The sequence below is a fragment of the Notechis scutatus genome, chromosome 9 (genome assembly GCF_049901735.1).
Source record: "Notechis scutatus isolate UNSWTSFEM ecotype Mainland chromosome 9, rNotScu1.2, whole genome shotgun sequence".
Taxonomy (NCBI): domain Eukaryota; kingdom Metazoa; phylum Chordata; class Lepidosauria; order Squamata; family Elapidae; genus Notechis; species Notechis scutatus.
In genome coordinates this window covers 1535489-1561132 of record NC_142017.1, presented here as the reverse complement: position 1 = coordinate 1561132, position 25644 = coordinate 1535489, and the positions used below count along the sequence as shown (strand labels likewise).

General features: G+C 44.4%; 1 protein-coding gene across 1 annotated transcript in view; it reads left to right on the top strand.

The window, feature by feature from the left end:
* The window catches only part of BANP (BTG3 associated nuclear protein), an 88165-nt gene that overhangs the window by 24761 nt on the left and 37760 nt on the right, over positions 1-25644 (top strand). Inside the window, exons 7-9 of the mRNA XM_087971788.1 lie at positions 10346-10585; positions 18211-18378; positions 24522-24652. Coding sequence (XP_087827914.1) covers positions 10346-10585; positions 18211-18378; positions 24522-24652 — 539 coding nt within the window. The remainder of the gene's footprint in view (positions 1-10345; positions 10586-18210; positions 18379-24521; positions 24653-25644) is intronic.

Here is a 25644-nt window from a genome sequence, read left to right as displayed (position 1 = left end):
CCCAGAATTCCCCATGCTGGCTAGGGAATTCTGGAAGTTGACATCCACGGATCTTAAAAGTTGAGAAACACTGATCTAAATAGATCTTGGAGATCTTGGAGTCATGTTTAGAATAGAATCCATTTCCAGTTTGTGAACCTCCAATTAAGAATGTTCATTTTAGTTCTTTGTTTTAAAGACACAAAGTCTTTTAAAATTGTGATTTGATTCTGCAACCGGGTCTCCGTGTGGGAAACCCAGCTCTGTGGAAAGGAATGCATTTCTTTAGGAAGCAACAGAAGATGCCAGCAGACTGCCTGCTGAAACTTATTATGCCCTTCTGGTGAGCTTGAACTTTTCTGAAAGTAAACAGTTACTTTGGCAATTCCAAACAATATTTTAGAAAAACAGGAAATTCCCATCGAAAATGTATTGTATACACGATAGTCTTGTCAGCAATTTATCAGTTTCCAACCTCCCTCCCAACCTCTGTCCTGCTCTTCAAACCTCAGAAAATCACTATTGCTGGAATGCAACCATTTGGAATTTGCCTCATGATCCCCTCGTTTTATGATGCATATTAAATTCATATATACTTCAGAATTAAACATTAATGCAGGGCAGAGACAGCTGTGGAAAGAATGCAGAGTTAAGATGACATTGTTGATTAAATTTGTTAGAGGGAAAGAGATACTATAATTCTGAACAAGAACCATCAAGCCATCAAAGGTAAAAAGTCGCAGGGTAGACTCTGTTTCTTGACAGCAAGTGGGGAGGTGTGGTTGAAGTTCATGCCATTTAACAAATAACAGGTAATCATAGTTGGAAGGGACCTTATAGGTCATCTAGTCCAACCCCCCGCCCAAGTGGGAGACCCTGCACCATTTCTGACAGATGGGAGTCCAATCTCTTCTTGAAAGTCTCAAGTGATGGCGCTCCCACAACTTCTGAGGGCAATTTCTGTTCCATTGGTGGATTGTTCTCACTGTCAGAAAGTTTCTCCTTATTTCCAGGTTGAATCTCCCCTTGTTCAGCTTCTATCCATTATTCCTTGTCTGGCCTTCGGGGGGCTTTGGGAAATAGCTTGACCCCCTTCCTCCTCTCTGTGGCAGCCCCTCAAATATTGGAAGATGCTCTCCTGTCTCCCCTGATCCTTCTCTTCCCTTGACTAGCCAGGCCCAGTTCCTGCAACCGTTCATTGTATGTTTTAGTCTCCAGTCCCCTCATCATCCTGGTTGCTCTTCTCTGTACTTTTTCTAAAGTCTCAACCTCTTTTTATAGTGCGATGACCAAAACTGGATGCAGTACTCTAGGAGTGGTCTTACTAAGGCTTTATAGAGTGGTATTAGTACCTCACTTGATCTTGATTGTATCCCTCTGTTAATGCAAAATTGGGGGAGGGGCTTCCTTCAGCTTAGCTCACTTTTATTTCCCTCTTAAAGAATGCAAGCACAAGAGTAGATTCAAAAATTCAAATTCTTCATTGTGTAAGAGTTTTAAAGCAATAAATAAAACCTTATAGAATTTGTGGGAGAGTATATTCTGTTTGCAAAAATTCAGATGTAACTGGGATTATCTGTCTCCCAGTGAAAAGTAAAATCATTACCTAATAGCAGTTTAATTGTGTATGTGCTGGACAACTGTTGAAATCTCCTCGCTCCAGTATATATAATAGAAAAGGCAATAATTTTGAGTCACTTTTTTCAGCTGTTTATTTAAGAGAAGTGGTTTTTGATGTAGTAAAAAAAGACTTCGTTGCAGCCTGACCTTTTCAGCATAATTTGTTGGCGCATTTACAGGCAGACAGATGTTGGCTTTTTAATAGGATTATTGTATATATAAAAATTTTGGACTTAACCAAAGGAAAAGACTTGAGAATATATAGTTTCCTGATTGATCAGTCCAAAGCGGTACCTTTTAAGTAGGATTTTTTTTTTTTTAATAAAGTCATGATATAAGTTTAAAAGGCGGTCTGATTCAATTGAATTTGAATGTCTTCTTATACTTAAGAGTTTTGCTAATGGTTAGACCTCTTTCTTCACCTTTTTCAGAGTTGTTAGGCATGTCTATTTGTACCAAATCACCTAATTTCCTGCAACCTTGTGGAATTCCTCAAGCATGGGGCAATCAACAATCTTCCAGTGGCCTTAAGATTACCTTCTTGTGGTGCCCAACAAAGGCAACAACAACTGACAAATCAGGTCCATTTATGCCAAAGGCCATCTTGCCTTCCATTTTAGATCATGATGTCAGGGTTTTTGAACTCCAGCAGTCACTTATTCCGTCGAATAAGTCCAAATTTCTTCTTTCAGGATTTTAAAGAGTGTAGCCTTTTCTGCACGGCATGGAGATTGTACGACTTCTGTAATTTTGGTTCATTTCTTGGCTGCATTTATGCGATTGAGTGAATGGGGATTGATTTAGTAACAATAATTTTCAGAAAACGTGATCAACAAAAACCGTTAGCGAAATAGGAAAAGTTATTAGTGTTCTCAGAAACAAACTTGGCCAGTCTGTGACAGTTAATTAAACACTGCAGTTTGTACTTTCAGATTGATTCCAGGCCTATGGATGACAAACCTAACCATTATATAAGCCTCTATGCTTGAAAGTTGGGCAATGTAGAAGACACCCATCTGTGGAGAATTTACAATGCTTGAAATAATCCCTCATTTCAGCAGGAAAAATGCTCTTCTCATGCTCGTGGTGGTATTCACTCCCGCTGATAAAGTGGGAAAGACACCAGAGGTTGACACAATAGAGCTGCAAGATATCTCCTCAATCAGCAAAAGTAAAGTTCTAATACTGCTCAAGTGGTTGTGAGCTAAGCACTCGAGGAAGCAGCTCACCTGCTTTATCTTTCTTTTATAAAGGTTTATCTACATCAGGGTGTCCAACCTTGGCCAAGGTTGGACACCCCTGATCTACATGGTCTGTAGAGGCCACCAGGTGGATGGGAAAAAAAGTAGTTCCCTGAACACAAAACAGATTGGTTGGGGGGGGAGGGGGCTCCTTCGAACAAACTTTCCCCTGATTTTTTTTTTTAACTTCCCCTCTTCTTGTGTGACTTTCCTGATGTGTCCTAAAGCCATTTCCTTGCAAACGATTTCCACTGTCCCGAGAATGCCACGGTTCTCCTTCTGAACATTTGGGAGTAACTTTTTATATGCGATGAGAAACCCATGAGTGACACTGTTTGCCAAAATAATTTATGGTTCCCAGCTTCCAAAGATTGAAATCATTTCTCTTGGATTTGTTTTCTTGATTACATCTGAAGATCTGTCATCATCATAAATCATTTCCATAATGTAAAAACCAACCAACTAAACATCCAAAACAACCAAGTCCCCAGCAACCAGCTTGTCTTGGCCAAAGATAATACGCTGAGTGAACCAGCAGCCAGTATTATGGTAGAAATTGGATTTGCTGCGTTGGGGAAATCAAGGGAAGGTCTTCTAATGTGCTGAACATGACTGTTCAGATGTTTAACCAGGAATGAGAGTTTGAAGCAGGAATTCTACTTTGGTTGGGACCAAGAATTTAACTGTGGGGGAGGGACTGTGGTGTGAGAATGGAGTCACTTAAAAATTGCTCCTGTATAGCAATAGCACTTAGACTTCTATATCACTTCACAGTGCTTTCCAGCCCCCTCTAAGCAGTTTACAGAGTCAGCCTCTTGCCCCCAACAATCTGGGTCCTCATTTTACCCATCTGGGAAGGATGGGAGGCTGAATTAACCTTGAGCCTGGTGAGATTCGAACTGCCAAATTGCAGTCAGCCGGCAGTCAGCAGAAGGAGCCTGCAGTACTGCCTTTTAACCACTGCGCCACCGTGGCTCTTGCATAATGCTTTATTATTTTGTATATATCCCGTGTGACACATTCAGTTAACCAAACAGTCCCATATATGTTTACATCAAGGCAGTGCAGAGTCCCAAGAAGGAAAGAATCTAGCCGTACACATCACAGATTGACTCAGGGCCTGTCAGGTCAAATATCGAAGGAAGTCCTGATGTGCCCAAAGATGCTCCTATTCCTCATGTTCCGAGTTTGCAATGTCTGAATTCGGGCTTTAGCAAAAATGCAACTGTTCCTTAGATAAATTACGAACCTGGAAATCCCTCTCTTCATATAAGCTGTCCAAAGGTACAGCTTCAAAAAGTGGAGGCATAGGAGAGAGCCGTGGCTGTCCTAATCTCCTGCCTGAAAGCTTCTTGCCAATCACAGTGACAAGCACGATGCTGGATTTCAATGCCTCACATATAAAAAATGGATGCTTATTTATCAATCTCATGCTGCATAAATAAAGCCCTTAGACTGAGCGAAGTGATAAAATTCAGCTGACATGCACAGATTTGAATGAGCATGCAGGAGCATAGAGCTTAAGCAACTTCACATAGAAATAAATGCTTTCTCCCACTGTGTTTTCCCTTCCAGGATCTTCTGATAAGCATTTCTATTGTGTGGGAGAAACAAGGGGGGAAATTAACATGAGAAATATAAAGAATGTTGACTATTGTGTTTGATTTCCATCTGCTCTTCAATGTTTTCTATAATGTCGCTTACTTTGAATATATCCACACGCGCGCACACACACACACACAGGTGCAAATGTACACACACACACACACACACACACACACACACACACACACACACATTGGTCAGAGCTGCTTATTCCTACCTGAAGCTCCTATCACAAGTATTTAGTTGTCCACCTAAATAGCATGCAGAAAGGTCTCTCTGGGTGCATATATTTCTTTGCAGTTTCCATGTGAAAGGATGACAATGGGTGGAGAAGGTCTGTGGACAATGTTGCTAGAATGGGCTCAAACCTGCAACCCTCAGTTGGTCCTGCAGATCCTTAGAGAGTTGGTATCACTTTGAGTTGGGGGTCAAGACCCTGAGAATCTCCTCCACGGGGGCTGCTCTGAACCCAGGGCGGTGACCCCACTACATATGAGTGTGTTTGCAGACTCAACTTCATTCCTCCAATGAAGAAAACTGAAGATGCGTTGGCATGGCTTGCTAATTTCTGTGTCGATGCATTGGCTTGATTCATTCCTCTCTCTTCTAATTTTTTTTTACTTCTTAAATTGTTTTTCCATTCCGTTTAGTTCTAATTGGATACATCTTTCTGTAATTATCGTTTCTTGTGTTGCCACTTACATGCTTAAATTTTTTGCAACTAATCTATGTAATAGAATTCCTTTCTCTGCGGTTCTCAGACTCCTTTGCTCCAGGACAGTTACAATATTCAGTCTTTTCTAATAGTTGGTTTTAATGAGCGTTCTTCATTCTGTCACCCTTCTTCCGAAATAGAAGGGTTTCACTTCGGCATCGCGTTGTTTCACTTTTCAAAGTGTCACTTTAATTTGGTCATGGATTAGCTGGGAATGGATCCCATTCCTCCCTTTATAAATCGGTTAGAGAGTTTTCCAACAGCTCTTCAAAGGTCACTTTCCAGTTTTTTCCCCACAATACAGAGTTCTTACAATGATGGCAACACCTAGTTGGCTGGGGCTGATCTTGAAACAAGCAGGGTAAGGTCTGGTCAGCATTTGCCTCATTGGAAAATTGTGGGGTTTGCAGGCTAGACTGGGAAATGCAAAGGAAATGCTTAAAGAAGACAACACTAATCCTTAAGTGCGGTGAATTCTTCCTAGTATTGGCGTCTAATTTGCTTTGTAGAACTTCGCAGAGCTATTTAATTGTGAAGGGCTGTTTAACATGAACATGCAACACAGATAACAATGAAATAGCCCTGTGAAGTGCCACAAGCAATCTTACATATTTTAATATTGAGTTTAGAGATGGGCCAGTAGTCCATTTCTGGTTTGCAGAATTTATTATAATTGTAAATCATAATTAGATTATGATAATTTGATAAATCATAATTTGATCAATAGAGTAGTCCTAACGGTGACAAGATAGAATGACTGATATGCAGTATCCCCATGTTGGCACCCTCCAGATGAGCGAAATCAGAATTGTCCCCCCAAATTCTTAGCCAGCCAGTGTTGGCTGTGCTTCTCCAGCATCCCCAGAGTTGGCGTCCAACTTCCCTTGGTGGGGGGGGGAAGGGGCTCTTTTCTCCAATTAATTCTGCCTTCCGCTGGGGAGATGTCCTGAGTAAACAAACAGTGATCCTCCCTATCATTAGGGTGTTGGTGGACCACTCTCTCTTTTTCAAAAGCAGAAAATGCTAGGTTAAATTAAGTCCTCTGCTTACAACTAAATACAGCTTTTATTAGATAAGTACAACTTGCATGAGGCAGGCATAGCAATTTTCTGTCTGCTTCTCAAAATTGCTGCCTAAAATCTGAAACGGTTTGGAGCAGCTCTTTTGCCATCTCTGCGGCAGTGTTGGAGGTTGTTATGGAAGGGATGCTTCTCCCACGTTTGAAGAAGGGGAACTGAGAACTGTAGGGTTTTAGATTTCTCTAGTAAACTGGCCGTTTTCCTTCCTTCCTTCCTTCCTTCCTTCCTTCCTTCCTTCCTTCCCTTCCTTCCCTTCCTCCCTCCCTCCCTCCCTCCCTCCCTTGGTTCCTACATGTTGCGGAAATAATTTTGATATCTCCTTTAGTGGATTTATTGGCATAGCTGGCCATATGGTGGAGTTTCATAAAACCGTAAATTTGATGCTCTCAGAAAATCTGGAGGCTTTTCCCTCTGATTCGGATTCTGTTTCACTGATGATAAAAGGAGCTGCTCTTGTTCCTTGCACAGAATGGGGGGGAAATGAGCATGGTTTCTCCCGTGAGTTCCACACACATCCCCAAAGAATACTGCTTTCTGTTACTAGCATCAAGCCTGATTAAAAGCAGTTTTTAAAAGGAAGAAGAATCAACTGATTTGAAAGGAAGCAGCTGAAAGGCATTTACATGTTGTTTAAATTGTTTGAAATCAGCATTATTTGATGTGGTTCACAAACAAAGGAAATGTATTTTAACTTCAGTTGGCAACTCAATGAGCTTAGCGGGTATCAGAGGAACATGACCAAATGAAGGTACGAAGTTTATACGTGTGCCTAGTTTATACACACACAGAAAGACAGACTTACACATTTAGGATTTTGAGTAGGTTTTTTTTTTAATGATTTCTGTATCAGCTTGGAGTAGTTGAAGATTTGAAAGATTTGCCACGATCAGGGAAAATTGATTTGGTGAAGCCTGGAAGCCTTTGTGAGGTTTCTTAAGGATAAATTCTGGCAGCTGATTTTCAGCAGTCCCCAGAGTCACTTCTCCTATCCTCACAAAATTAAGTCAACTGATGGATGTAGACAAGACGCACAAAAAAACCCTCTTGCGTAATTGCTCCAGAGAGAAGGGCTTGTATTTTTAGCCATTTATTATTTCTGTGCGGTATCCTTTGGCGTATCGCTCAGACTCTATCGTTTCTGTTCATCGTACAGGTGTTTGATAAACACAACCAGCGGATGGTCTAACTATTGACATAAGCAGGTGTTCGGTGTACTTTCCATCTGTTTAACAGGGTTGATTGATGGCACCCTGGGAAGGTTTTTGGTTTTAGACTTCTTGTTCCTGCTTCTTGTCTATCAGGTTGGTTCAAAGGATGTTTCTCCCTGTAATAAAGACAATATAGCACCAGCAAAGAATTAAGCACTCATATTATATTCCGGCAGAAGTAGTAACCTGGATGTTGAATTAGCAGATGGACACTGGCCTTGCAGATAAAGAATATTAAAAGTGATGTGCCCGCAAAGGATTTTCTGTGCAGAAAATGTTTTTGTGTGTGTGTGTGTGTGTGTGTGTGCAAAAATGGATGCCTGATCCAGATTTCAGATGGAGAGGAACTTGTGTGGTCTCCACGTCCTTGTGTTTGGGGAATATGAATCTTCTTCCAACAGAAGAGAATATTTGGAGCTGGGGCTGAACTGTGGAGTCCTTGGTGCTCTCTGAGCTTGGTGGCTTTCTGGCAGACATTTCATGACCCAACTAGGGAACATCATCAGGGCACTGATGCTGCAGGCCAACAACCACGCTCAGAGACCATCAAGAACTCCATAAAGGTGGGTATACCAAATGGCAGGTATTTAGATGCTTGTCTCCCTCTGCGTGGCGATGTGACGGATGCTTCATTGAAGGCAGAACTGGAAGCACGTTTCTTTTGATGCTTGGGTGTCCTTTGTGCCTTTGATGAGTACTCAGGATTGTTTATCCCAAGCTAAGCCCAAGGAAAGTATTAATCTTACCCAAGGAGAGTAGAACTCCTTTCTTTTATCCTTGGGGAAGGGAATTACTGAAGGAATGGTTCGCATGTTGAGTGCAAGAAAACTGCCTTCTATCATGCTGTAGTTCGAGAGAGGCTTTTTTCCAGTTTTGAAGAGAGAAAAAAGGAGTTTGATCCTTTGGTAATTCTTTCCAGATCTCTCGTTGGCCATTAGGAAAGGCCTCATATCATACAGACAGTATTTTTGACACGGAGAAACTAAATAGTGTGGCAAGTTGACGCTAATATTATTTTGACTCCGTCAATAACAGACAGTTGAGTGTTTCTGGAGCAGATGATAGGAAGGTAGTGACATTGATGGCTTTGCATTGTGATTACATCTACACCCTAAATGTAGACAGGATTTAAACTGTTATAACTGCTGTGGCCTCAATCCAGAGAGATGACAAGTTGAGCCCCCTTGGAATCTTCAAAGCTCCCAATCATTTAATTGGGCCATCTTTACTGCTTTGAAGATTCCTTAATTAGGCAGTTAAAAGTAATTATATTCTGGGTTTCTGAGTCAGCAATTTTATGGGTCTCTTAGATGCTAGCCGTTCAACATATTTCCCTAAAACAAACACTACTAAACTTTGGGAATGGAAGTTCCACATCTTCAGATGGGTGGGTGGAGTTGTTTCAGTTTCTCTTGCCCTAGACATAAATTGTTTGTATAGTGTTGACAAGTTTTTTAAAAAATCCACGTACCCATGTAATAAAATAAAATAAAAGAAAGATTAGTGCTCTTCATCACCAAAGTGATTCGTTCCTAGGAGAGGTAAATCAACCCATTTGGCAAATGTGTCAGAAACAATGCAGACTTCCATTCCAGTAGCGTAAAAGAATTTTTAAAAACCCAATTTCTATTTGGGGGCTATGGCTCCCATCGAGTGACTTCCCTTAATGAGCCCCGCATGCAATTAATCAGATAAATTACCATTCTTCTGTACTCACAAATGCTGCTCATTCCCAGTTGTTCCTAGCGAATGCTGGCTGAGTCAGCTTCTTCCCACAATTGTTGTGGTTCAGTGCTCTGGCCTGACACGATATCCCTTCCATCTTGAGCAGTTCTGAGCAACCAGCAAGTTTTGTTTGCTTTAATTGTGGCGTCAGCATCCTATAGAAAGGCCGAGCTGTAGAGTTGATTATTTCCATCAGCTCAGTAAATTGGCTTTGGGTCTCTTCTGGCTTTGCCAGGTCCTCTGAATTCACGGAGATGAAGATAAAATGTTCTCATCCCTGTCTCACTCCCCCCCACACCCCATTAATTGTAATTGAAATGATCTGTTTTTTTCCTCCCCAATTTTGGATGTTACAAGGAGGAGTGTTTTAGACGCAGGAACAAAATTCTCCGTGGTTCTTGAGGTTGCAGAAAACAAGGGAAGAGAAAAAAGAATATGTGAGTTTGACCCTAAAATGACTCTTGGGGTCATGATTTCCTGCTCTGTCCCAACTGGGCCTTGGCAGGGCTGGAAAGAGACTCGTTTTCACCTGCGGGGAACTGTAGGATGGGCATTGGTCTCTAAAAGGAAGGTCCACCTGGGTTTTTGTAGGCTGGTATCCATTTATACGGGTAGTCCTCGACTTAAGACCACGACGGAGCCCCAAATTTCCGCTGTCAAGCGAGACATTTGTGAAGTGAGTTTTGCCCCATTTTACGACCTTTCTTGCCACAGTTGTTAAGTGGATCCCTGCAGTTGTTGAAGTTAGTAACGCCGTTAAGCGAATCTGGCTTCCCCCTTGACTTTGCTTGTCAGAAGGTCGCAAAAGAGGATCACGTGACCCCCTGGGATTCTGCAACCGTCATAAATGTGAGTCAGTTGCTGAGCCTCTGAATTTTGATCACGGGGATGCGGGAAAGATCGGAACTGAAAAAGGGTCATAAGTCACTTTTTTCAGTGCCGTCGTAACTTCAATCACTAAATGAAGTGTTATAAGTTGAGGACTACCTGTACTGATGTGTGATAGATGATAGATAGATAGATAGATAGATAGATAGATAGATAGATAGATAGATAGATAGATAGATAGATGTTCCTCACCTGCTTAAAATAAGCCCGCTCTACATGACCTAGATTTTGACTAAGGGCAACGTTACGATCTCAGTTGCCCTATTCACCTGTGTTTCTTTCTAGAGGACTATCCTAGCGGGACGTGGCTTGGGGACGAAAACAACCCCGAGATGCGCGTGCGTTGCCCTATCACCCCGGCAGACATGCTCCACATCAGCACCAATTGCCGGACGGCCGAGAAGATGGCGCTGACGTTGCTCGACTACCTTTTCCATCGCGAAATCCAGGCGATCTCTAACCTCTCTGGCCAAGGGAAGCACGGGAAGAAGCAACTCGATCCACTCATGATTTACGGCATCCGTTGTGAGTACTGGGTCTCTTTGGGTCCTGAGATCCTCTCCCCTTAAGCACGCCTTTCAGACTTGCACAGCGGAGGGGCAAACCTGAGGGTTTCCAGCGATTTGGGAGTTGGTTGGCCAAATGGGACGGCGGATAGGTGTCTTGTTTTGGTGGTGAGGGGTAGCTAATTGTCTTCTGCAACTGCCCCGACATTCTGCAGTCTGAATCCATTCCACAGAATTCGGCTGGAAAGACGTTCTTGGCTTGGCTGGGTAGAAGATTCAACCTTCGCATCGACACAGCTGCATTCTAACACAAAAGTTTTGTCAGTCTAGGAAAATTACCCAACAGTTTTTCCCCTTTGCTGTAATGGAAGGTATCCGAGATTGGCCGCTTTCTGGCTTTTGTCCCTCTTGAGAAAAATACGTAGGAGATGCTTAACTTTTTCCAAAGAATGAGAAAGCGAGGCTGGTTTCAGAAGGTTGGATTCACAGGGGTGGCTGAACTGCTCCAGCAGATCAAGGAAGTGGTGGGATCTCTCAGCACTTACTGAGTTAAGTTAGAAAAAGCTGAAAAAGTCTCCGATGCTATTCATCTTTCAGATGAGCTATCTCGCTATCCCACACCTGATCTAATTTCCTCATTTCATGCTGCTGCATGTTTAAAACATATAAATAAATTCAGGCATAGCCCCCATTGTCCAGTGGCGATAAAGCAGCTGGCCCTGCGTTGAAGGTCAACAGTTGGGATGGAAATCTATTGATCTTAAGAGCAGGTTGAGAAAAGTCGGTTTTTAAAGGAAATATTAAAGCTGTGCCAGAGATTCTCCTTGTGCATGTTGGTGGGTGGGTCTACTTAAATGTGACCCAGAAGAGTTGTGTTCTCGGAGGAAGGAACAGAAAAGATTCTGCATAAGTACCGCTCCAAAATATAGTTAATAAAGTTTTGTCTATCCCATTGTGATGCTTGGAATGGCAAACCACATTTCAGGATCAGAGGTAAAAAGGTTCAGAACGGTGCTCTTTCCAGAGATTATGAATTTATGAAGATTAATGCTGAAAGGATAGAAAAACCAATTTTCAGACAGTTGATCTAAACCAGGGGTCGCCAACCTTGGCAACTTTACGCCTGGCCAAGGTTGGAGACCCTGATCTGAACCATACATCTCTGTCTGGAAACTCAAGTCATGGTTTGGATTCGAAGTCATGTTTTTGGGAAGCACGGATGGAATCCGCCCATTGAATAGTATATCGCCCACCTACCTTTTCTCCCACAACCTGTGGAGAAGAGCATTATTTTCTGTCACCTGGGATTCTGGGGCAACCTTCCCGCTGCCCCCCCACAAGATTGCCAAGTTGCCTTTTGGTTGAGTCTCGTCTTTCAACCCATCAGTGGAAAGATCCTTGTTGATCCTTTTTCTCTTTCTCGGAAAAAAAACCCCAACCAAATCTGTATTTAATAGAAAATATTTTGAAAAGTATATAATATTCTGCAGCCGCACTTTCCAAATGAGGGGAAATATGCTTATTAAGAATTCCTGATATTGTGCATAAGCTTTCCCACAAGCTATTAATCTTTCGAGGTGTATATTTTCATTCGGTCGCTTCCCATAATGGCAGCGGGTGGTTGATGGGTGAAGGCAGGACTCAGGCAGAGGAGATGGTTAAGGGCTCATTCCATCAAGGCTACTAGAGAAACAATTTCCAGAGGAGCGAAATCCAATAGGCAGCAGTTAGCAGAGGTTTTGGGTTGTTGTTTTTTTGCCCCTGAAAATATAGTTTTACTCTCTCTTAAGTATAAATAGGTTTCTCAGGCATTTCTGCCTAATATTTTTAATATTATTTGAAGCTACAGTACAGATAGTCCCCAAATTATGATAACAATTGAGCCCAAAATTTCTGTCGCTGAGTGAAACATTTGTTAAGTGAGTTTGTCCCATTTTACAACTTTTCTTGCCACAGTTGTTAAGTGAATCGTTACATTTGTTAACGTTAGTAACATGCGAATCTGACTTTCCTTGTCAGAAGGTCGCAAAAGGGGGAATCACATGACCCCCCCCCCAGGGCCCTGCAACCGTCATAAATATGAATCCGTTTCCAAGCATCTGAATTTTGATCCCGTGAGCACGGGGAAGCTGCAACGGTCATAAGTGTGAAAAACGGTCATAAGTGCCATTGTCACTTGGAGTGGTCACGGAATGAACTGTGGTAAGCTGATGACTCCCTGTGCTCATCAGACAGACTTTGTCCATGCAGGCTGAGGTCTGTCCAAAGCCCAGCCGAAAGGCTGAGGGGTGTTTGTGCGGATTCCAACTTCTTCATATTTCTGGCAAAGACACATATTCCTCGTGCAGATTTATTTTGACTTAACCAAAGGGAAGACACAGGAAAGGGGTTGACTCCAGGATCAACAGTTCCTCCATCTGCCAAGTTCTGTGAATAATGTACCCTTCCCTGACGGAAAAATTTCTAAGGACTTTGAGCAAGGGCACCGCCACTTCTTATCTGGCCTAAGTGGGACCAGGTCCAGCGTTCGCTTAGAGCCAGATAAAAGTACAGCCAACGAGGGAGGATAGGACGTTTCCCGCTGTGCTGCCAGAGAATACAGAATTTCAGCACATCTTTCCCCTGGGACTCCATGCGGCTTTTCTCCTTGGGCAGTTTACCCAAGGATCTCTCGGTGTCCGGTTATTATGAACTGGAGGTGAGCTGGGAGGCCGATCGCCTATCCTTGGGCTGACACGGTGCAGGGTGCACGAAAAGTCAGAAACACAGGCCCAGTCTTCCCTCCCGTGTCACCCCCTAGCAGAGGTGGGTATTCAGCCGGTTCTGACATGTTCTGGAGAACCGGTAGTGGAAATGTTGAGTAGTTCGGAGACCCGGCCAATCCCGCCTCTGACTGGCCCCACCAACCCCGTCTCTTCTCCGCCTCCCAAGTCCCAGGTGATCGGCTGGTTCTCCTTTGGTTGCCCTGCCCAGGAGAACGGAGCTGGAAAGCAGGTTAGTGGGGTGGGGGGGAAGGGGGATTTTGCGGTATATCCTTCCCCTGCCACGCCCACCAAGCCACTCCCACAGCTGATCGGCTGGGTCTCCTTTGGTTGCCCTGCCCAGGAGAACGGAGCTGGAAAGCAGGTTAGTGGGGTGGGAAGGGGGATTTTGCGGTATATCCTTCCCCTGCCACGCCCACCAAGCCATGCCCACCAAGCCACGCCTACCAAGCCATACCCACAGCTGATCGGCTGGCTCTCCTTTGGTTGCCCTGCCCAGGAGAATGGAGCTGGAAAGCAGGTTAGTGGGGTGGGGAGGGAAGGAAGGGGATTTTGTGGTATATCCTTCCCCTGCCATGCCCACAAAGCCACGCCCACAGCTGATCGGCTGGATCTCCTTTGGTTGCCCTGCCCAGGAGAATGGAGCTGGAAAGCAGGTTAGTGGGGTGGGGAGGGAAGGGGGATTTTGCGGTATATCCTTCCCCTGCCACGCCCACCAAGCCACGCCCACCAAGCCACGCCCACAGAACCAGTAGTAAAAAAAAATTTGAATCCCACCACTGCCTCATAGAGGAAAGAAATAAATGGTCCCTGCTTTGGAGAAAAAGCAACAGAATAGGGCTTGCTTGTTTCTGTATGGACGGTTGTGGGAATGGAAGCGTTGGGAGGGGGGCAATGGGAGAGCAAGCAGAATTAGGGTGGAATTGTTTAGGGCCCCAAACTGGGCAGACGTGCGGAAGAGCCTTTCTCCGAAGGGCCCAGAAGCAGCTGTGCTCTTAAAACCCATCTTCAATGCGACGGATGGATCCCCTGCAAGGATAGAAACTATGGTAGGCTGGCTCTTGTCCTCTGTGAACCTGCTATCAGTTTAATTCGTCAGCGAGAGGGTCTGCTTCATCTGGAACCCATCAGGGTTTAAAATAGCCCAGACAGTGGGCTGCAACCTAAAACAAATTATGCAAACCTATCAAAATAGAACAAGGAAAAGAAGCAGATTTCTGTTTCTGGTTAACGCAAGATGAACTTCATCCGAAAGCTTGCGGTTTGCAGATGTTGGGAATCATGTCTTCTCGGGGGAGCAAAACAGAAGAGCGAAAGCTTGGTGGACCCGAAGAGCAGAGGGCAGAGCTTGTAACACACACACAAATAAAACCTGGTTTCTTGGCCATGCAATTCTCCCAGAAATACACACACCTTGTAAGGTAGCACTGGCGGTATTGGTCCCTCGCTTGCTGACTTCCGGATGGGGAAGCAGACCAAGCTGCCCAACTCCATTCCAAGATGTTCCTCATTGAGTCCATCAAGCTCAGGGGTAGGCAGGTATGGCCCCTTCGCGACCTAGGGACTTCAACTCCCAGAATTCCTAGAGCCAGCATGGCCCCTTTACAGCATGGCTGAGGAATTCTGGGAGTTAAAGCCCCCAGGTCGTAAAGGGGCCAGAGTTGCCTACCCCTGAGCTTGATGGACTCAATGAGGAACATCTTGGAATTGAGTTGGGCAGCTCGATCTTGGCTAGCAGCCTCTTTCCCTTGATCTCCTCACTTTCTACTCCCCCCCCTCCTTACAGGTAGTCCTCAACTTACAACAGTTCATTTAGTGACCGTTCAAAGTGACCACGGCTGTCAACTAAAAAATACTTCTTTGGTCTTTTTAGTTGCCAGCAGAAAGAGGGTGGGGAGGGGAAAGCAGTGCATTCCTTAAACGCATCAGATAATTGCTAGGCGGCCGAAGCTGCTGGCGCACAAGATGATTACTGGAGAGCATGATTGATGGCTCTTGGCTATGGAGGTGTCCCATTGGAGAATATACATCCAGGGTATGGGGTGAAGACCAGGGTCAAGGGGGAAATGAATGGTGTGTCTTAGTGTCGGCTGCACCCAGGTAATGCCGACATGGTCACTCCTAATAAATCAAGTTTTTTTTTTTACTCTGAGGGATGCGGCTAGAGACTTGTGATTTGAATGGGGGTGAATTTGTCAGAGCCCTGACAACGGCACTGAAAAAAAGTGATTTTACATTTATGACCTTTGCAGCATCCCCGTGTTCACGTTTTCGAGATTCAGGCGCTTGGCTTTCGTATTTATGCTGTGCCCCGAGGTTACGTTGATCCCCTTTTGCGACCTTCTGGCCAAGCAAAATCAAAGCAGAAGCCTTAACAACCGCATGACTCACTTATCCGCTGCAGTGATTCACTTAACAACGGTGGCAAGAAAGGTTGCAAAATAGGGTGAAACTCACTTAATGACAGAAATTTGGGGCTCCTTTGGGGTCGTAAGCCGAGGACTGCCTGTGTTCATTTTTGCCCTTATAGGGGCTCCACCTGCGGAAGCTCAGGGGTTGGTTGGAGCTGCAGGATCCATCCAGTTGAGTGACTCTAGCCAAGGAATGTCCCCAGGCCTCAAAGAGAGGGGATCCTTTCCACTCCAGCTCTGGATGGGGCTGCGGCATTTACTTCACCCTAGCTGAGATTGGGTCACCTGAAAAGCCCGGCTTCCTTAAAAGAATCCTCTTAATCTGGCCTCTCAGCTTTGATTAAGTTTGTTTGGCTCACCTACTGCTTAGGGTCCTCCTGTGTGACTTGCTTGGAATACCCTGACGCGTTTCCCATATTGAACGCTAAAATTCGGGGGCGTAAATTCTAAAGACGCAATCGTATTTTCTGGGTAGTCTGCCTTGTGTCTTGTTTTTGCATTGGCTCCAAAATATTTATTCCCCTCAAGCAGAGAATTAACTAATAAAAGCTATCGATGCATGGGCTGCACATTGCCAGGCTCGTATTGCTTAATATTAAGCATGAGCCTGAGTCGAGTGTTAAATCTGGAAACTGCTGAGCTGCTTCCTATCAGTCCCTGCCTGATCAGCTCTAATGAGAAATCGAGCTACGCTAACGAAGCTCCCGGCTTGCCATTTCGAAGCTGTAACACTCACAAGCGCATGAAACACTTGGATTTGATCGCTGCTCCAAAACCAAAGCAATCCTCACATTAATCAGCTCTCTTCTCTTAATGAAATGCTTTTCCAGCCTCCTTTCCCAACGTCGAGCCAACCTCCAACTTGCTCCCATAAATCAACAATTCGGGTTCCGTTAAATGAAAACAAGAACATTTCAAATTAAATCTGGATACTCCTGCTTGCAAATGTTGAAAGCGCCTCGTTTAATACATGCAAAATAACCATTTCATGTCCAGCGGCCTTACAAGCTTCGAGGCTGCTTGGGATCTTGCAGAACCATCCATTTCTAATATTGGAGGTTGAATTCTTCTAGTAGTTTCTCTCCAATTTTCTGAGCATATTTTATTCACTGTACAGTAGTGAACATTCCAGCATCATTTTAAGACTATCCCAGTCATTTTCTGTGACTCAGAAGTAGAGAGGGAATAATGATTTTTCCAGTTGTTGAATTGTATTGTGGAGACATCAAGCACAATTGTGGAAACGGTTTTTTTCCGTTGTCGGTGCTGAAAAGAAAATTATAGTTTGCACTAGGTGCTAAACTGCCAAGATGCTTGGCGCTGCAGACTGGATTGATAAAAACAGCACTTGGTTTCACATGCATTTTCGTATAGCACAGCTCCAACAACCCACCTCTGTTCTGATGCATTAGATTAAGATTAAATATAGTAACAAGATTTGCACCACCTTCACGCCGCATTTGAAAGCCACATGCAAGGCTTGTCCCTTGATGTCTGAATCGCCAAGAGATTTTATTTGGTCACTAAGCCAGTGGAAATCTGTGGGGCCCTGTCGGGGACTGAACAGCTAAAGTGCTTTGAGAGTGAAAAACAGCAGAAACTGGCTGGTTTAGGACTCTAGAAGTCAAGCATTACGTTCATTCACCCATTGCTGAACGTTGCCCTCAAAGGAGGAGAAATATCGTGCTGCAATATTGCCTCCTCTGCAAACATTTTCTCTTCTCTACTGCAACTGCTACACTTTGCCCTTGGTTTCAAAAAGCTCTCCGTTAATCTGTTCAGTCTTGCCATGTGCAGACAACCAATTGACCCATTTTAAGGACAAGGATAGTTGGGTGACTTCTGCAGGTAAGAGCCCTGTTGAACCCATGTAGTTTTGCTTGGGGGTAAACAGCTCTGGGTCGCCCTGCATAGTTAAGTCTTGTCTGGCTCCTCACCCCACACTCTGGTTTTCCTCTTTGCTTACTGTCACAATTTGATAAACCTGAAATCCAAAAAGCAGGTTCCAGGAATGAATGCGTGGTGCCTTCCTTGGGGATCAGCTTGGCAGAATCTCTATGACTTTAAAATGCCAAAGCTTCCCAATTAGTTCTTCCAAGTGGATTGCCGGTTACACAAAATGATGTTCTGCTAAATTGGATAGACTATAGTCTCCTGCTTGAGCCGGGGGCTGGACTAGAAGACCTCCAAGGGCCCTGCCATCCCTGTCAGTCGGTTAATTAGGTTGCAAGGCTTAGCGTGCCGTTCCGAGAAAGGAAAAGAGTATGAAGCGGATAACACACCAATTCTTCTATAACCCCAGTAGTTTTCAGTCACTTGCCTTCAAAGAAGATTCTCTAATAACCACAGCCAGGAGTTCGATCCTGACTAAATCAAGGTTGACCCAGATGGTTGGGGGCAAGAGGCTGACTCTGTAAACCGCTTAGCGGTCTAGAAGTCTAAGCGCTATTGCTATTTTCTTTGCCTTGCAGGTCACCTTTTCTATAAATTTGGCATCACAGAGTCTGACTGGTACCGGATTAAACAGAGTATAGACTCCAAATGCCGGACGGCCTGGCGGCGAAAGCAGCGAGGTCAAAGTCTGGCTGTAAAAAGCTTTTCGCGACGGACACCCTCTTCTTCCTCGTACAGTGGCTCAGGTAATTAGCCCCCTCCCCCTTCCCCCATCCAAATGAAGCCAGCTTAGCGGTCTTCTTCTTTTGGGGCATATTTTTAAATAGCCGTTTTTCTTTTCTATTCATTGGAGGCAAGGAGTGAGCCAAAATGGCTTCCACTGGAAAGTGTTGTGAGCTGAGAATCGCCACTTATCTAAACAGGAGTAATTCGCACTGCTCTTAAACCAGCCATCTATGTGCTTGGAAGTTTTCTTCTCAAACCTCTTTGGGATCATTCTTTCTGAACCAGAGTGGATTAATTTAAACAATAGATCAGTTGAACTGATTGAAACCTGTGATTTAAATAGCAGTGAAATCAATCCTCCCCCTCCTCCCCCCACCCTTCTTTTCTTCCTAATTTGATTTTCAGTGAAAAGTTTGGGGCGTATTTTAAAGATGGCCTGAAACTAGAGAATCTCATATTTGTCAATACTTGGAATCAGGATAGAATTCAAAAGAGCTACAAGTTTATTTCCTGCTACTTACTCACAAGAATGCACTAACACTCAAGGCAAATTGGTGCTAGATAAGAGCCAGTGGACTTCAAAGGGGGATGGACTTTGGCCTCTTATGGGTGTAGAGATTCCAAACTGATAATGCATTTGACTCCACCCCCAGACTCAGCCTGGTCATCTCCTATAATACTTAGACGATAACACTGAGAGACCCCATAGTCAGCATAGGGGATCCTGGACCAAACACCCCAGCGACCGCACTCCCAGGAGGGCTGATCTGTGGGTCGCAGGGCTTGCCCTCTGATTTAGTCCACCCCGGATCCCAATTTGCCTGCCTTTAGTGCAGGGATGGGATTCTACCAGTTCACACCTATTTGCTAGAATCAGTTGTTAACATTCTAAGCAGTTTGGAGAACCGGTTGTTAGAAGAAATTCCTGGCCTAATCCTGTAAGGAAGGCAGGAAGGAAACATTCTGGTGTTGCTTACATAAACTGCCTCTCCATTAACTCTTATTACATTCTTGGCAGGACTAGACTTCTTGTCTCAGGAACTTCTCTGGAGTTTTTCCCCCCTCCTTTGCTGGTACTTTGCTTGTGTAGAGGGACCATTTAAAGTTACAAAGGCACTGAAAACAGTGAGTTGTGACCATTTTTCACACTTACGACTGTTTCAGCATCCCCACAGTCATGAGAGGCCAGGTGACAAGATGCGTGCCTCAATGTGAGTGATATTGAGTTGGCCACACCCAGCCAATAATATGACCACCAAGCCATGCCCACACAACCGGTTGTTAAAAATTTGAACCCCCGTCCCTGCTTTAGTGAGCCAATGAAGGTTGCCCCTGTTTCTTCTGCCCCTTTGTTTTGTCATCTTCCAGCATTTATCTTCCAGCCAGTTAGACTGAACTTGTTGTGACCAGCTTGGACGGGGGGGAAGAATGGTTTAATCAGAAATATTTTGGAAATCTCACTCAGCCTTGGAAATGAGCTTGCAGGAGAACAAAAGAGCTGGTTGAGGTCTAGTCCGCAGAGCCAATAAAATGCATGCATATGAGGAATAAATGAAAAATACTTATCCCGGCGCACGTCTTTGATGTGGACTGGGACTCAGCCAGATGGGTCTCCTGCCAGGGGATTCGGGACCTTTCGTTCTCCTGCCGTGTCAAGGGAACTTCCCTTGTTTCCTAATGGGACACCACATTCGGAGCCGTCTGTCCCTGTGAGTAGCTACAGGGAAACACGGGGGAAATGCTTGGGCCGACATCGGAACCTCCATCGGGTTTTATCCCCAAAGGGATCCGCCTCCCGGTTCACTTTCATGGGTTGAAATGATGAGGGGCCACTTCAAGAGTTCTTTCTGGGAACCCCGAGAGCATCCCTGGCCTTCCGGCCCTTGAGACAGATGGCAGCAGAACCGGTTTAGGGGAAAGGGCTCCTGCAGGGGTGGGATTCAAATTTTTTAACAACTGATTCTGTGGGCGTGGCTTAGGTGGTGGGCGTGGCTTGGTGGTCATGTTATTGGCTGGGTGTGGCCAACTCAATATCACTCCCATCAAGGCGCGTATCTCCTCGCCTGGCCTCTCATGACTGTGGGGATGCTGCAACAGTCGTAAGTGTGAAAAATGGTCATAAGTCACTTTTTTCAGTGCCATTGTAACTTTGAATGGTCACTCCACACAAGCAAAGTACCATCAAAGGAGGAAAAAATAATTCCAGAGAAGTTCCTGAGACAGGAAGTCCAGTCCTGCCAAGATTGTAATAAGAGTTAACGGAGAGGCAGTTTCTGTAAGCAACACCAGAATGTTTCCTTCCTGCCTTCCTTACAGGATTAGCCCTGTAATTTCTTCTAACAACCGGTTCTCTGAACTGCTTAGAATGTTAACAACCGGTTCTAGCAAATAGGTGCGAACTGGTAGAATCCCACCCCTGGGCACCTGGTGTAACTCGCAAGCGCTTGCACTTCTATCCCGGCCTCCCTCGAGAGCAGGAATAGCTCAGGTGAGAACAGAAAGGAAACAGGATCCTCTGCAGGAGGTGGTGACTCTGCAGGAGCCTCTGCAAGGCGGCCAGGCACATAGAAACAGCCAAAGCTTGGATGGAACTGTTACGGCCGCCCTCTTGGCTCTTTCGATCTCATCCTGTGGACGTCCCAGAGCGAAAGGGACCAGACAGTCGTCCTTGACTGACGACCTTAAAACGAGCCCAACATTCGTGGCTAAGCGAGGCCGTTGCTAAGGGAGTGCTGCTGCCCTGTTTAATGAACTTTTTCGCCAGAGGTGTTAGTGGGAATCCCTGCAGTTGTTAAGTTAGTCACACGGTTGTTAGGTGAATTGCTTATCAGAAGGTCGCCAAAGGGGAATGTGGGACCCCAGGACACCGTCAGTATAAATACGGACCACTTGCCAAGCATCCGGATTTTAATCAGGGGTCCATGCAACGGCCGTAAGTGTGAAAATGGTCACAAGTCACTGTTTTCAGTGCCGCTGTAGCTGTGAACGGTCGCGAAACAAATTGTAAAAAAAAAGTCTGCAGAAAGCAGACATTGAAGGGAAGAGCACCGTTTTCTCCCTGCCTTGCAGCTTGAAGTCTCTCTTCTCCTTCCCCCCACAACCCCAAGGCTCCTCTGTGTTCAATTGGCTGAGCAGCTTTGCAACCATCACAAAATGTACTTGTTTCTTGCGGTAACTAATGAAAGTTTCCCCACATGGCTTTTGGCTCCCTTGCCAGTTCTAAAGAAAGGCTACACTTGGTGTGCTTGAAGGAATCGATTAACCTGCTGCAGCTCCGGCCTCTCCGTGTGTTTTGGTTTCATGGGTGGCAAGGAGCTGGCATCAGAGGACTGGCACTGCTTCCCCAGATTCCCTTCCAAGGAGTCAGAAGCGGATCTCAGACCGCTGACTCTGCTGTTGTTTCTGTCTTTTTCCTGTGTTGTTTTAAACCCGCCAAAACTCTCTGAAAGCCCCCGGGGTTAGCCTGCTCCCCTCCCTGTTCCAATTCTACCAGCTGAAGTTCAGTTCTTGGGCCTGCCAGCCCCTCTGTCTCCAATAAAAATTGAACACATGGAGAGAAGGAGATAATGCGATAAGGCTGGCCTCAAGTTTTGCCCCTGCCTGAGATTTTGTTGGATGCATGATGTTGGGCCTCTCGAAAGAGCCCAGAGAAGAGCCACAAAGGTGAGGAGGGGATAGGAGAGGAAACCATAGGATGAAAGGTTGAGGGAACTCGGTGCGTCTAGTCCATCAAAGAGAAGAGTCAGGTTCCAGGTTAATTAGCAAAGTTTCCAACTGGGGAAATGATAGCAGCCTTCCAGCACTTGAGGGGCTGACACAGAGAAGAGGGGGGTCAGCCTAATATCTAAAGCACCAGAGAGAAGGACAAGAAGTAATGGGTGGAAGCTGGTCAGAAGAAGATCCAGCCTAGAATTAAGGAGAAGTTTCCTTCTCCATTTTAGTTATTCTCTCATTTTAGAATCAGAGTTCACTGAGCAATTGTTTGATTATCCTGCACCTACCCAGAAGGAATGATGCTACAAATTATAAATATTATTAAATGCACCAGCATTGGGCACGAGGCTGAATTTTTCTGGACATTGGCTTGATTAAACGGAGGTTTCCTACAGAATAATTGTTTTAACCCATGGTCAACTCATGGTACTCCTATGAGTTACAAATTCTCTAACACCTCAATGTTATTTTTAAAAAAGGAAGGTTAGATTGTTGGCATACTACATCTCTGGGTGTATCTTTCTCTCTCACGGTTATCTTCTGTTTATACTAAAATAATGCATGAACAGCTCTTTTTTTTTTTTAAAGGTGATGTTGCATCTGGCGGTTGTCTCTGAATGATGATGATGATTTTGGGGTCTAGATCCTATTAAACCCTTTTCTTCCCCTTCCTATCTGAGGTCATGACACCACAGCCAGATGCTGAAAAAGTCTGTTTATAAGCAAACGGGCTTCTCAAGAGAGGTCGTTGTTGGATGCGTGACATTTGTGTGAGTGTGATGCTTGTGGTATTCAGCAGTCCCCAGATTAATTTAGCAGATGTAAAAATAGCTTTTTAACATCTGTAAGGAAGCAGCTGGTCAGTGACAAACATGAACCTGTGTTGTTCTATTACAAACAATGCTCAGGGTTGCTCCAATGTCATTACTCAAAAGCACCCATCCGTCCGTCCATCCATCCATCCATCCATCCATCCATCCATCCATCCATCCATCCATCCCTGGGACTGTTTTGGTCAGTAGGCACTCCGGGGACTATTTTTCTAATGGAAGTTGGATCGATTTGCTTCCTAGGCTTGTGAGCTTGAGTGGCGTTGAACACGAGGAAGGAGAAGTTTGCTGGATATTAAAAGCAATTCCATTTTTGTTAAATTGCTTTGATTCATAACCACCCTGTCTTGTCCACAAGCATCAAAATAAGAAGAAAGGCATCCACAAATGGAAAATTGGCAATGTTGACACCAAGCATTTTAAAACTGTGCGACGGAAATATAATCACCTGTCTGTCCATCAAGGAAAGCTTTGCACTGTTGGTGCTTTGCACCCCTTTCCTTGTGCGTGTTCAGTCCCCAAATACCACACACGTCATTCCAACTCATTCATATATGGGTTTCAGCAATATGACACGCAAGATTGGGTTGGGTCTGCGGCATCCCTCACTCTGTGGCCCTGTCCTTCCCTGGAATATTTGAACAAAAGTGCACAATACAAACTATGCGGGCAAAGATATAGGAACTGCTTCTCTGTATGGTGACTTTCAGTGGTTGGACTTTTTTTTTAAAAAAATGTAAGAATCAGACATGGAGATGTGTGGATGAACTCTCAAAGCTTATTCTTATATGGAATATCAAGGGTTTGGAAATCTAGGAGGACCAGAGACGTATTTGAAAGAAAACGAGAGAATTACTGTGTATGTTACAATAGACCACTTTAAGTAGCTCATGCTTTGCAAATGAGGTCTTATTAAGCCCCGCCTTCTTCTTTCCCTTTATCTTATCCAGCTATTCCAATAAATGGATTCTTTAAAAATGATAGTTGTTTGAGGAATTAGGCACTTTCCTGATGCCCTGAATTCAGTTCTGTTCGTGTTGTTTGGTCCTCGGTTGCAGAATGAGGGGAGAGAAATAATATTCAGAACGATAGATTTGAACCTGCAGATTAATTGTTAGTTTCTAGAAAACATTTGAACAGCCCACTGGAAAAATGAAGTCACAATTGGATGGATTCAAGGTAACCAGTGAGCTGAAAAGGGCCGAGGGGGAAAAGTCCCACTTTCCCAGTTGGAAACTTTGCTAATTAACCTGGAACCATTTCTAGGTTAATAAAACAAAGTTGGGGGTGGGGGGGGGAGTCAGCTCCTGCCACGGAGTTCTGGGATACGTGTGCATCTCTCACACAGAGAGATGTTACCAATGTTATCCCTGGATTTCAGTAACACTGCAGATTATCATTTAATAATTAAGTGACCTAAGAAAGTTTGTTTCTTTCAAAATCACACTTTGTTTATTTATTTTAATAATAAACGATGGACCACTTCTGCTTCATAGCAACACTTATGACACTTCTCCTCTCGGAATGCTTCAAGTTGCAAGCATCTAATCTGAAGGTTGGGTGTTTTCAGAGGTGGGGAACTTTGTGATAAACCCCATGAACCTTGCTTTGTTTTGTAGAAAGCACGCAGAGCACAGTGTCGGCCCCAAATGAAATTCAGGCCAGCCAACCTCAGGCGCTTCATTATGCTTTGGCCAACACCCAGCAAGTCCAGATTCACCAGATAGGAGAGGATGGCCAAGTGCAAGTAGTAAGTATTCATTCTTGACCGTCTCTTCGGTGCTCTACAACTGCTTTCTGCATGCGCAGTTCAGACTCGTTTTTTTCCTTTGTTCCCGAAATACGATTTCCTGAAGTTCATGGAATTAAGGCATGTCTGTGTTTTGGAAAAATCCGTTTTCTGGTGTGGTCCTCGATGTTGTGTGTGGTGGATGCATGTAAAAATGCAACATTGAAGTTAGCCTCTGCAGATCGTGTATATGCACGCATGAATTTGCATGCCGATCATTGCTTTCCATTGTCCCATTCCGTGCAGGATGCAGTCTTGATGGATTATACATAAGCCTCTCCCTAGCAATACTAGCAATCCATTTGCCCTCATTTTTTTCCAAAGTGCTTTCTGAAGAATTTTTGGGACATCTGTTAGCTGAACTTCTTCCATGTGTATATGGTTAAATTTGTGTACATAAGCCCGGTTTATAAACATTGGCATTAAAATCTTTTATTTAAAAAGTTTAAGTAAAGTTAACACTTTGACCCCAAAAGATACAGAAGACAGGAAGTTTAAACACGAAGTGTGGCACTTCTGCTGTTACTCAGGCTTTTCTTGAAGGATTTCCATTTCCCTGGTAGGGCATGGAGAAGCTGGAATTGGGTTCCGTAACACAAAAGCTCTGGATCGATTGCATTTGAGCTTCTATGTTTGTTCTAGAAAGGTAAATAAGGTTGACTTGTCTTGAAATTCAAGCCAGTATAATTCACCCACATCTCCACTTGTACATACAAAGGGACACATAGGGAGAAGAACTTGCCTTTTCTGGCTGCGCTGGAAGAATTCCCTTAACTCTGCAAACAGCCTAATCCCTTTTTCTTTTCAACCCAAGCAGGCCGTTGTGCCAGCTGCTCTCTAAAAGCTGATGAGGATTTGGTGTTTGGAAGGGAAGGCAACTTGCTTATAATTTCAGCCAGGGTTGGCTCCATGGTCTTATTTTATATACAGCTCCTATTGTCATTTGGATATTT